This window comes from Cheilinus undulatus, linkage group 13 (assembly GCF_018320785.1).
Source record: "Cheilinus undulatus linkage group 13, ASM1832078v1, whole genome shotgun sequence".
Taxonomy (NCBI): Eukaryota; Metazoa; Chordata; class Actinopteri; order Labriformes; family Labridae; genus Cheilinus; species Cheilinus undulatus.
The window spans coordinates 48,813,530-48,826,707 of NC_054877.1; the positions used below are offsets into that span (position 1 = coordinate 48,813,530).

Below are 13,178 nucleotides of genomic sequence, written 5' to 3' on the forward strand. Positions count from 1 at the left end.
GATAATTAAGTCATAGATTATTAAAAGCCCTTCAGATTTTTCATGGGTGTTTTTCCTCCTGAAAGATCTCGTCTGGTTTCCTGACTGAGGTGTTTTTTAAAAAAAGAAACCTCTTTATTTGTGGTTGTAACATGTTGATTTCCTTGTCGTTTTCAGAGTACAGCCGGTTTGAGGCGAAGATTCACGACCTGAGGGAGCAGATGATGAACAGCAGCATCAGTTCAGGATCAGGATCTTTACGGACGAGTCAGAAGAGGTCGCTTTACGTCAGGTAAGACCGCCTCAGTGACCCGCAGGTTTAAATCACAGGAGAGACAGTGGTGTGTGTGAAGGCCAAAGGGGACACAGTTAATCTAAAGCATTCATATTCATGTGTTCACCATGTTTGATTGTGATGGGGGTGAACAGCATTCAGCATTAGATGTTTTTAGATCAAATGTGTAATTTAAATGAATCTAACTTTCATATGAGCAATGATTCCTCTCCTTCTTCTCTCCACTTTTCTCCATCTCTCATATTTGTGTTTTTCAGAGCTCTGTTTGACTACGATAAGACTCGAGACTCGGGTCTGCCGAGTCAGGGCCTCAACTTTAAGTTTGGGGACATCCTTCACGTGGTGAACGCCTCTGATGACGAGTGGTGGCAGGCCCGACAGCTGACGTCTCAGGGCGAGGTGGAGGAGGTCGGGGTGATCCCCAGCAAGAGACGGTAAGGGGATGACCATCGACCAGGGTTCCCTCATGGATCCTTAAATTCTTATATTTGACAGTTCAAGGTCTAAAAATGTCTTAGATTTTAGACGGTGCTAAATATGAAATAGGAAATATGAATGAAAACTGTGTCAAATCTAAAACGTGCAGAAAACATTTTAAACTCTGCATGATGGTATAAAAGCTGCTGTGAGCGTGATGCTGCATCACTAAAATAATACTAAACCTCTGCTGACCTCTGACCTTTCTTACTCTCCTACGCTGTGTCCTCTCGGCCCTCAGGGTGGAGAAGAAAGAGCGAGCAAGGTTAAAGACGGTGAAGTTCAACGCAAAGTCACGAGACAGAGGGGTGAGTGTTTCCTTTCTGCTCTGCAGCATCAGCAGGTGCAGAGCAGGAAGTACAGAAGTCCTCCTCCCATGATGCCTTGCATGAATTGACATGTCCTCTAGTAATTCCATTCATGTTTCTATGCACGTCTTTATTTTGTGTTTTTCAGAAAACAAAACAGGAAACACAACATGTCTAATTTTAACATCCCTGGGATCATAAATCTTTATTGTTTCATGCTGTGAGGAACAGGAAGTGATGAGATTTAGCTTTGATTAAATGCTGTCAGATAAAGTCTTAGAAGCCTAAGAAGACTTTTTAGATCATCTGCAGCAGCGTATGAAGTTACAAGACCAAGCTGTGAGCAGATTTTATCTGCTTCATTATGTCAGAGAGCCCAGGAGGAGCAGCTGCAGTGAATGTAAAGCTAAATAAACAAAAATCAGCCTTTTAAGGGTTCTAATAAGTGAAAGTAAGAACTTTATCTTTGCACGCTAAAGAGAAAAAAACTTCATCTTAGTCTCATAAAACCACTTCCTTGAATTCATGCAAGGCATCAGAGGACGAGGATGTCTAAGGTTTTTGTATTAAAGTCCTGAAGTGTAAGTCTGAACTCTTTATACTGAACTTAAAGGGTAATTCAGGAATTTTTAAACCTGTTTTATGATTTTCTAAGTGTCTGAAAACATTACAGAAAGGATTCCCGAGGAGACAGAGCTTCTTTTATTGAGATTAACATGACTTTTAAACCAGAATAGAATTCATTGGCAAAAACAGCTCTCAATTATTTACATGGAAGTAAATCAGGCTGTGGCTCTGATCTGTTCAAAGAAGCAGCTGTAAATAATGCTGCTATAAAGGCTCTCAGCTGATTGTAGTTGTTTAAAGCTCAGTTAACATTTTCAACCAGCTCTTCACAATAAAAGTCCCTGGTTATGTTGTTTGAATGCTTTTATTATGAAACAGGGGGGCATGGTTTGGTCTCCTGCTTGAGCAGGATTTTGAGTGCACATTCCTTTTAGTTTTCTAATACTGTGATGTAACACCGTTACTACTAAAACTGATATAAATGGGGCGCCAGTGGCCTAGTGGTTTAATGTGCGCCCTGTGTATGCCGTTGGCCCGGGTTTGAATCCGGCCTCAGGCATTTTCCCCCATTTGTCTCTAGATCTCTCATCCCTGTTTTCAGTTCTATCCACTGTTCTCTGCTGTCAATAAAGGCATAAAAAGCCCAAAAATTCATCTTTTTAAAAAAGATATAAACTTCTGGTTAGGGATCCTTTCTGGGATGGTGTCAGACACTTAGAGTAACAGCCTGAGCCTCTTAGCTGGTGGTGGGAGGAAGCTGGATTACCCAGAGAGAACCCACACAGGCACGGGGAGCATGTAAACACAGTAAGGTCCTGACCGGGATGCGAACCAGGAGCCTTATTGCTGAGAGGCAACAGCGCTAACCTCTGCACAGCCCCCTAACACAAAGATTTACTGTTCAGTAAACAGCAGGATTACTCGTACTTACTGAGGAGTGCTCTCAGTCAGACCAGTGCTTCATTTGGTCTAGGTCAGTGGTTTTCAAAGTGTGAGGCGGGCCTCCCCTTGGGGGCGCCACAGAGCTTCAGGGGAGGTGCGGAACCATAAACCAGAAAAAAAGGTGATTTGCTTTGCTAACCTCTACTGTGCATGGAGCTAAATGGATAAACTTATAGTTACTATAGGGACTAAGCTATAGAGCAGTGTTACTCAACCAAAGAGCAAAATTGTTCAAAAATACCTTTGCAAGAGCCACAATCTAAGAGGTAAAAAGTGGCAAAAACAGTTTGAAGTAGCAATAAAAATAGGTTAAAAGTGGCTAAATGGTCAAAAAGCAGCAATAAATGGGTGAAAAGGGGCAAAAATGGGGAGAAAAAGTGTAAAAATGGTCAGAAAGAAGCAGAAATGGGTGAGAAGTGACAAAGAAAATGAGTGGAAAGTGACTTAAATGGGAAAAACCCGGATCAATAAACGATTGATTGATTGATTGATTGATTGATTGAAACAAATAGGAAACAAGTGGTATGTAATGGCAAATGGTAGTTTAAATGGGCAAAAAGTGGCCAAAAAAATGGGGTAAAAGTGGCAAAAAGACGTTGCAAAAATGATCAAAAAATTTTGAAAAAGAGGATATTTACTGATGAAAGGTAGCTTAAATGGGCAAAAAGGTAAAAAGGGGCAAAAATGGGATAAAAGTGGAAAAAATGGGGAAAAGGTGGCACAAAGAAGTTGTAAAATGACCCAAAAAATATTTTAAAAAGGGTATTTAATGGCATTATAACTAAATAAGAGGGAAAGGCAGATGTTTAAGGACATTTTCAAACCAAAACATCCAAAATGTTAAAAACGTTTAAAGATTAGACATAAATGTTTGAAATGTTAATTTTTTTTTTTTTCCAATTTGAATCCTTTTTCTGTGGGTGGGGGTCCATCCAATGAATAATTTCTTCTTAGGGGAGGCTCGCTCTCACACAGTTTGAAAACCCCTGATTAATGTAATTAACAAAGTCACAAAGAGCATTAAGTTAATAAAAATAATAATAATAACTTTATTTGTATAGCACCTTTAAAAACAGAGCTTTGCAAAGTGCTTTGACAATAAGCAGAAACACAAATGAAACAAAGCATCAAGTTAATAGACTGGTTCGACTGAGGACACTCCTCAGTGAGGACACTCCTCAGTGAGGACACTCCTCAGTAAGGAGACTCCTCAGGAAGGACACTCTTCAGTGAGGACACTTCTCAGGAAGGACACTCCTCAGGAAGGACACTCCTCAGTGAGGACACGCCTCAGGAAGGACACTCCTCAGGAAGGACACTGCTCAGTGAGGACACGCCTCAGGAAGGACACTCCTCAGGAAGGACACTCCTCAGGAAGGACACTCCTCAGTGAGGACACGCCTCAGGAAGGACACTACTCAGGAAGGACACTCCTCAGGAAGGACACTCCTCAGGAAGGACACTCCTCAGGAAGGACACTCCTCAGTGAGGACACTCCTCAGGAAGGACACTCCTCAGGAAGGACACTCCTCAGTGAGGACACGCCTCAGGAAGGACACTCCTCAGGAAGGACACTCCTCAGGAAGGACACTGCTCAGTGAGGACACGCCTCAGGAAGGACACTGCTCAGTGAGGACACTCCTCAGGAAGGACACTCCTCAGGAAGGACACTCCTCAGGAAGGACACTGCTCAGTGAGGACACTGCTCAGTGAGGACACTGCTCAGTGAGGACACTCCTCAGGAAGGACACTCCTCAGTGAGGACACTCCTCAGGAAGGACACTCCTCAGGAAGGACACTGCTCAGTGAGGACAAGAGGTGAAAGTTTGAGGAGGTCAGAGTGACTTGCAGGCTGTGAGTTCATCTGTTATAGCTAGTACATGCAGACACCATACCATCAGAAGGTTCTAGAAGAGCAGCACAGCTGCACAGAAATTTAAATCTTCACACGGGACAGTGGTTTCCTTCTTCTAAGGAGAGTTTTAAAACCAGAGTAAGGCTTGAAAACCGAACTTTACGGTACGCCTTACTAGGTGCTGATTCAGTAATCAGAACAAGAAGAAACCAGCCTGACTTTACAAGTTCTCTCTGGTTTAGATGGATTTTACTAGTCCAGTTTTAGTCCAGCTAAGAATGATCCATCTGTTTTTACCTTCATGTAAATGTACTGATTCCTGCGGGCTGGAGAAACCCTCTACATAATCTCAGAGCTGTTTTAAATCATTTGAACCTCCAAATGCCAGGTTTAATGGTCCTGAATTGCCCTTTCTTTGTATTTATCTGAATGTCTGCTGTAGTGTGTTGTTATTTTGCATGGTTCTACGTCTCTGTCCGTGTGTTTTAGCGTGATTTCTGTGATATGATGTGAAGATGACGTCTGTTTGAGCTGCAGCCACCTACTAATGAGCGTTGGACTAATGTTTGAGGGCAGCCGGCCCGTTAACCGCATGTTCTGACCTCTGAGACGTTTTTCTTCTTCACCACTCCAACGTCTCAGCAGCCGAGCCGCAGCGCCCCCCCCCCCTGCACCTTTCAGACCGTGTGTCGCTTTAACACGCGTTGCCAAAACTCTCTACCCGCTAACTCACCAGACTGATGGAGGGGGGAGGAAATAAAAACCAGCAACATGCATGACCTCCCCCTCCTCTCCCAGAATCCCCCCTCCCTCTTACTGAGAGAAACGCTTGACATTGATGTCTGACTGTCTGCTGCTCACACAATCCTTCCTCCTCTTCCTCATCCTCACCACTCACCTCTCTCACCCCCTCCTGTCACTCTCTCTCTCCCGCTGGATAACCTTGACATGCAGCATGTGATCTAATGATGTCAGAAGCCCCGCCTCCTGCTGCTGAAGCTGCAGAACCAAAGATTGACATTCAGTAATGAACGTTTCTGTCGTTAGCTAAAGGCTAGCCGTTAGCGCTGTTTTAGTTAGCTAAGTTCAGCTCTGCAGAGCAGTTTTGCCTTTTAGCTCCCAGGAGTCTTCAGAGTAGCTAGCTGTTTTTTTTGTTTGTTTGTTTGTTTTTGTACAAAGCTTAAAAAACTCATCCACTAGAATTTTAAACTTCTGCAGGATTCTGGAAAACAATCCAACCACACTGACACTTTTTATTACTGCTTTTTGTACTGCAGTAAGCTAAAGTTCTGAACTCTAAATGAGCTGATTTTTTTCTATTATTTATAATTTAAGTTTAGCTTAAATGTCCGTGTCGTTATCAGCCAGGCCCAGTTGTTTATCATTTATCAATCATAACTTTTATAAGCAGCATAATTTTAACCAGCCTGAAAGATTGGGAGTTTTTAAGAAAACTGAGAGCCCCGAGGAACTCATGAGTGCCCAAATATCACAGCAGCTGCAAACAAGAAGTCAGACGGCCTCCACTGAGGAATTTTCTTTTTACAACCATCAGAAATGGCAGTAAACTCCTGCACAAATGTGAAGCCAACATGTCAGTACGGTTCAAATGAAGCAAATAGGACAGAATAGAATAAAATAAAATATAAAATAGATTAGAATAAAATAAAATAGAATAGAATGAAATAAAATAGAATAAAATAAAATAGAATATAAAATTAAATAGAATAATATAAAATACAATAGAATGAAATAAAATAGAATAGAATAAAATGATATAAAATAGATTAGAATAAAATAGAAGAATATAAATTAAATAGAATAAAATGGAATAGAATAAAATAATATAAAATAGATTAGAATAGAAGAATATATAATAAAATAAAATAAAATAAAATAATATAAAGTACATAGAAAAATATGAAATTAATTTAAATAGAATAATATAAAATAGAATAAAATAATATAAAATAGATTAGAATAAAATAGAATAGAAGAATATATTAAATTAAATAGAATAAGATAAAATAAATTAGAATTAAATAGAATAGAAGAATATATAATTAAATTAAACAGATTAATATAAAATAGAATAGAATAAAATAAATATGAAATCGAATAATATAAAATACAATAAAATAAAATAGAATAAAATAATATAAAAGAATACAAAAATATAAAATTAAATTAAATAGAATAGAATAAAGGAACTTCAGGGATAACCTGTCTGGAATCGAGCTGTGTGTTAGTAAAATCAGAGTATTAAATCATTAACAAGTGAGCAGAATTTAAGATTAGATTGTCTGCTGTTTTTGATGCCATGTGGAAAACATAAATATACACCTTCAAACCTAGTTAACAGGTGTGCCCTGCTGTTCGCCTCTTCCTGATTCCTGCCGTTCCAGAGAGGTTTTATGTTACCAGCTGATCTGAAACCTGCCCAGCGTCTTTTTTCAGCTTGTAGTCGCCGCGTCTCTGCATGTTTTTGCATGTTCAGTTTCTCCTCGTCATGCATTTGTCTGACATCTGCTGCCTTCACTGTCACTACATAAAACTCAGACACTAAGGAACACTTCACTTTAAAACCAGACTTCTACGTTCAGCTCATGTGCAGATTTCAGCAAATATCAAAGCGATTTTTCCAGTCTGATTCTGTGGTTTGGACTGTTTTCAGGACGTACGTCAGCTGTTTGTTTATGATAGAGTAGAGCTGTCACAGTAGCAGATTTAAACATAGGAGTTTGTTAGCTTTAGAGTTAATCACACATTTACAACATAGTGAAGCCGACTATCCACAAACAAAACTCTGCCAGTGCAGTTGTAAAATTTAGACAAAGTGAGCGTTTTCTGGCCATTTATGTGCCTGTCTTTAGAAAAACATGGGTTTTGTTTTTAACGTTTTGGTTTTTTATTGTATTATTGTTTATTAAAGAATAACTTAACCCTCAGATGCTTTTTTCCCCGATGAAAACTACATAAACATTTAATTTTGCTGTTAGGGTCCACAACTAAACATTTCAAAATATCAAAATTCTACATTTAATGTGAAAAAGGTAAAAGCTGCTGCCCCCTACAGGCTGAAACGCTCTACTACAGCTGAATTATTTACATACCAGATTATACAGTTTGATCTGTCGTCACCCCAGAGCTCAGCATTTACCGCAGCCAGCAGCTAAAATTAAATCTCCACCAATCATAGATATTGCATAGACACTCTGGGATTGTGGGTAATGTAGTGCTGTTGCCTTTGATCGTGAATAACCCGTGTCTTTCCTAAAACAAGGTCAATAATTTACCTGCCTGTTCCCCCTAAATGAACATCCGTCCATTCGTCTTCTAGCCCGCTTATCCCATTGGGTGTCGCGGGATGCTGGAGCCTATCCCTGCTGTGATTGGGCAAGAGGCAGGGCACACCCTGGACTGGTCACCAGCCAATCACAGGGCTTCTACATGAACATGTACCCTCATTTCACCATTTAAGCCAGGCTTTAATGATTGGTGATCTTCTAGCAGCAGTAGTAGGATCGTGGAGGTTTGTTTTTGCACTCAAAGGCAAGATCAGCCAATCAGAGATGTCGCTGTGACACTCAAGAATTATGGGTATTGTAGTGCTATTGACCTAATAAACCTGTTTTTTCCTATAATTAAGTAAATAATATACAGATGTAAGTCTTCTACGTGGTTGAAATCCCTAGTGTTAAATTAACAGTGTTAAATCAAACACTAGAAAGTTTTTTTTTTTTTTAATGTGTAGTCTTTTAAGCATTAATTTAACACTCTTCAAAGGGTTAATTTTTTAACACTGAGCCCAATATTCCAACACTGTACACAGCAAAATCATCAGTGTTATCAGTGTTTAGGGGAAAAATGTTGGGATCCACTCTTATAGACCAGCTCCTGTCACTGACAGGAAGTGATGGGAGCTGGTTGTTATCACGGCCAACCCAGTAGATAACTTCACTCACGGTGCGGAAGTGTGAAACATCAAAAGCAACAATAATTCAGCAGAAACAAAATAATCCAGAAGTGATCAATGTACAACAGGCAACATAAAAATACATATCTGAACACTGCCCAAGGGCATGATGGGAAAACTCCACTCCTCCAGGTTTGAAATGGCAGTAGATAGAGCTTAGATCAGTTGACTCAGCAGGTTCAGCCAATCAGGGAGCTCACTTTGACAGAATAGGACTGTGGGTAATGTAGTACTGTTAGTTGAGATCATGAATGAACCACGTTTTTCCTAAGACAAGTTGGATTAAATATAAAATAGTGTCTCCTCCGTGCCGGTACATCCTGGTTTCTCCCTCAGGTTGTTCATGGTAGCGCAGACTGAATGACATTGTGGCTAATGAGGGACAGTAGGAAGGAGGGAGTGGGTGCGTTTTTTAGTCACTGGCTTTAGTTACTCTTTAAAAATGAAGATTTTAGCGTTTTTAAAAAGTGGAACTTTACAAAGTAAAACCATAAACATAAGTCATCCTCATAAAAACTGGTCTGCAGTAAAAAGAATGATCTAACTTTAGTTAACTCAGGAAGTCGGCTCACTAAACAGCTCTGAATTTTACAGTTGAAGCTCAAAATTAAAGGGACGTTCATGTGAATTTACCCCCGAGTTTTTGGTTTATTCTAACACTACATAACTAGAAATGACCCCCTGCTAATCTGCCAAATTAAAGTGAGAAATTCATGATTACATGTTTAAAACAGAGAAGAGCTAGCTTAGCATGGTTCTTTAAAGGTTTAAGCTTTTTTCAACTGTTTTTGCCTGATGAGCCACAGACTCAGACAAAAAGCTTCTCATTCTGTCCGAACCGACATCAGACTCCCCCATCTCCCCCTCTTCTTCTTCTTCCTCTTTGTTTTGACTCCATCACCCCTCCTCCTCCTCCTCCTCCTCTTCCTCTCAGCAGTCCCTCAATGACAAGCGTAAAAAGAACCTCTTTTCCCGAAAGTTTCCCTTCTACAAGAGCAAAGAGGCGAGCGAGCAGGAGACCAGCGATGTCGACCGTAAGTACGGGGGAGGCGGGGCTGGGGCGGTCGGTCTCTGAGACGATTGGCCGGCGACAGAAGGAGAGGTCAGCTGGTGGCGGCGGCTGTGAGCACGCGGACTGTGGTGGCAGCAGGGCTCGGCTGAATTCAACAAACACCACCAAAACTGGCTGTAATGGTCCAGATGAAGAACTGGACGCCCCTCAAACATAAAGAATCATGTGGTCCCTTTGAGTCCTCCTCTTTGGAGCCAAAATGGCCGCCCTGTCGCCGAGCAGCAGCGTTCCCTCTGCTCTCTCTCTCTGTCGCTGTAATTCAATAACTTTGTGTTGTTTTCTCCTCGTTGTTCGCTCGGCTTCGCTGACCTCAGGACAACAGCGACGACATGCTTTCCAAAGGACACAGTAAGTCTGTCTCCCCCTTTACCCCCCTCTAAAAACTCCCATCAGCCCCTTGTTCTCCACAAGGATCCTTCCTCAACAAAGGCTTTCTCTGCAGTGGTGCTCCTCTGGTCTTAGATAGGATTTGTGTAAATTAAGGCCATATAAAGTCTTATTTTCGCCTGGGAGAGGCCTGAAATTTGAGATGGTTCCTGGTGGAGACGTAGCCTTCCCCTCCCTCCTCCTCCTCCTCCTCTTACAGTCAAGGACCCTCTCAGATCGACCTCCATCTCTTCCCTTTGAACAGAATCTCATCACATTTATCCGATCTGAATCCTCATAGGGTTCTAAGTGTTAATCAGTTTTGTTTACATGTCCTTACTGCTAAATATGCTCTCAAACCTGAATCCACAACAGATGAGCTGAAGATCATGGAAGCTGAACATGACATTAAGGAACAAAGTTTTTAGGCTTTGTTGGCTGGAGTTTCAGAACTTTGTTGGTTTATTTCTAAAGCCCTGTTCACTGAGACGATCCATGGATAGTGACGTTTTAGGATCTTGAGTTTTAGCGGATCTATAAATCCACATCTTCAAACATGTTACTGAATTATTTTTGTTTAGAAAAGTCCTACAGAGGAAACATACAGGTGTGAAAGTCTTGGTTATCGTTGATCTGGGTTTGATTTATATGACGTTCTTTTACTGGGTCAAAAACTGTTGATACTCTCTTCTGTTCTTGATTGGACAACCCCCATTTCAAACAAGTTCATTGATTCACTCATAAACCCATATTTTATTCACAATAGAACACCATTGTGTAGCATCCTTTCTTCTTTTAACAACAGTCTGTAAACATCTGGAAGTGAGGAGACCAGCTGATGGAGAGGAATGTTGTCCCATTCTTGTCTGATGTAGGATTCTAGCTGGGTTTTCTTTGCGTCTTTTCTGATGCTCCAAATGTTTTCTATTGGTGAAAGATCTGGACTGCAGGCAGACCAGTTCAGGACCCAGACTCTTCTCCTGTGAAGCCATGCTGTTGTGATGGATGTGGAATGTGGTTTAGCATGGTCTCGCTGACAGAGACGTCTGGATGGGAGCATATGTTGCTCTAAAAGCTCTCTCTACTTTTCAGCATTGATAGTTCCTTTCCAGATGTTAGAGCTGCCCACGCCATAGGCACTAATGCAACCCCATACCATCAGAGATGCAGGCTTTAGAGCTGAGCCAGGAGAACAAGCTGGATGCTCCCTCTCCTCTTTAGTCCACAGGACACGGCGTCCAAGGTTTCCTCTGACCACAGAACAGTTTTCCATGTTTCCTCAGTCCATGTTAAATGAGCTTTGGTCCAGAGAAGACGGCGCTGTTTCTGGATCCTGTTCACATATAGCTTCTTCTCTCCATGATCCAGCTTTGCTCACAGAGATTTTATGGACATAATTAATTGCAAAATGCTCCTCCAGCTGTTTTTCTTTAGTATCACGTACTTTTCTAGCCTTTTGTTGCCCTTTTCCTACTTTTATGAGATGTGTTGCTGCCATCAAATTTAAAACGAGCTAATATTTTTTACAACATGGTAAAAACGACTCAGTTTATGTTTTATTGAGAATAAAATATGGGTTTATGAGATTTGACAATTATTGCATTTTATTTACGTTTCACACAGTGTCCCAACTTTTTTGGAATTGGGGTTGTATTTAAAAGATTCTACATGCATTTTAGCATAAAAAATACAGGCAGACCAAAAACAGCAAGAAGTCCTGGAGTAACCAGGGTTACTTTCTATATTTTAAATCCCTAACTTTGAAGGATGGTTCCTTTTAGAGACAGTAGAAGTTTAATCGTTTGTTGATTTGGTTTAAAGTTTGAACTTGTGAAATCTTTCTTGGTTCTGTGTTTGATTTGTTTATTTTCTGAGTGTGATGTTTTCATTGATAATACCAGGAGAGGGAATTTAAATGTCGCTGTGATTGTTTTGCTGCAGTTTGACTCTAAACCCTTCGAGTCCTGTGAAAGCAAAGCATTATGGGAAAGCTGGCGAAGCTTTGGGCTGACCTGGCGCTCTTTGTGTTTGTTGTGATTCCAGAACATGTGACATCTAACGCCAGCGATAGCGAAAGTAGTTACCGTAAGTGAGACGCTACAGCACTAACTCCCACACTGACGTCACTAACGAGCACTGACACCTGATTGGACGATAACAGCATGACCTCACAGGCAGAAACACGAACACTTTGGTTCCTGGCTAACGAGGACTGGCACTAAACCCACTGTTGCTGCATGAACCCACCACGGATCTCTTTATTTAGATCTGATAGTGATAAATAATCAAGTTTAGTGCACGTTTAACTTTGATGATTTTACACTCATGGTAGTGAAAAGATAAAAATGTCGGAAGTTTGACCACCTTACTTCTGATTTTGTTAGCTTGATCTCGTAGATGTAGCTCAATTAGGACTCCAAACTAACCAATGAGATGTTTGATCACCTTCACCTCATCCTCCGATCTCCCCTCACCTCTTCCCCCCCTCTCTGATCCTCTCCTCCCGCTCACTGTGAACGCTCCACGTCTTCCTAATGGTCCGTTACCTGTCTCTGCAGGTGGACAGGAGGAGTACGTTCTGTCATATGAGCCCGTCATCCAGCAGGAAGGTGAGAACGGGTCATTCATGACCTTTGACATGTTATATCAGTGAAGTCAGAGGAGCTCTTTACTAAAACATAACTTCCTGTTCCCGTCCTCTCTCTGACAGTGAACTACACCCGCCCTGTCATCATCCTCGGCCCCATGAAGGATCGAATCAACGACGACTTGATCTCCGAGTTCCCCGACAAGTTTGGATCCTGCGTCCCGCGTAAGTCAGCGAGAAACGCGGATACTATCTTCACCGCCATCAGTGACTCCTGACTTAAGAGTCTCTTCTTCCTCTCTCAGATACGACCCGACCGAAGCGGGACTACGAGGTGGACGGCAGAGATTATCACTTTGTGATTTCCAGAGAACAGATGGAGAAGGACATCCAGGACCACAAGTTCATCGAGGCGGGGCAGTACAACAACCACCTGTACGGAACCAGCGTCCAGTCGGTTCGAGAGGTCGCAGAGAAGGTACACGCCCTCCCAGGAACATTTAAAATCCTTTGATAGTGCACCAGAACCTTTGTCTTTTAATGGTAGAACCACCTATAATAGAGGTAGGAGCAAAAGCATTTTCTGCCTAGCAACAGCAAAGACAGGTTTTTATAGGTAGAAAAATCAGCCAGCACTGTTTGACAGTTTAAAAAAAGCATGTTTAAAGTGATTCTCACTTTCTGTTTTCTTTTTTTTTTTCATGTTTGTCACACTTCAGTGTTTCAGAACATCAAACAAACTTTAATATCAGAC

At 41.3% G+C, this 13,178-nt stretch overlaps 1 protein-coding gene across 15 annotated transcripts in view; it reads left to right on the forward strand.

Moving 5' to 3' along the window:
* Positions 1 to 13,178, forward strand: part of dlg1b (discs large MAGUK scaffold protein 1b) — a 184,041-nt gene that overhangs the window by 163,842 nt on the left and 7,021 nt on the right. For 7 of the 15 annotated variants that reach the window (XM_041802842.1, XM_041802844.1, XM_041802846.1 and 4 more), the window contains 8 exons: positions 157 to 271; positions 532 to 708; positions 993 to 1,059; positions 9,334 to 9,433; positions 11,881 to 11,922; positions 12,396 to 12,446; positions 12,548 to 12,649; positions 12,730 to 12,902. In XM_041802842.1, coding sequence (XP_041658776.1) covers positions 157 to 271; positions 532 to 708; positions 993 to 1,059; positions 9,334 to 9,433; positions 11,881 to 11,922; positions 12,396 to 12,446; positions 12,548 to 12,649; positions 12,730 to 12,902 — 827 coding nt within the window. Of the gene's footprint in view, positions 1 to 156; positions 272 to 531; positions 709 to 992; positions 1,060 to 9,333; positions 9,434 to 9,785; positions 9,820 to 11,880; positions 11,923 to 12,395; positions 12,447 to 12,547; positions 12,650 to 12,729; positions 12,903 to 13,178 lie in introns of all 15 variants that reach the window. The other 8 variants (XM_041802843.1, XM_041802845.1, XM_041802851.1 and 5 more) reach the window with 3 other exon arrangements.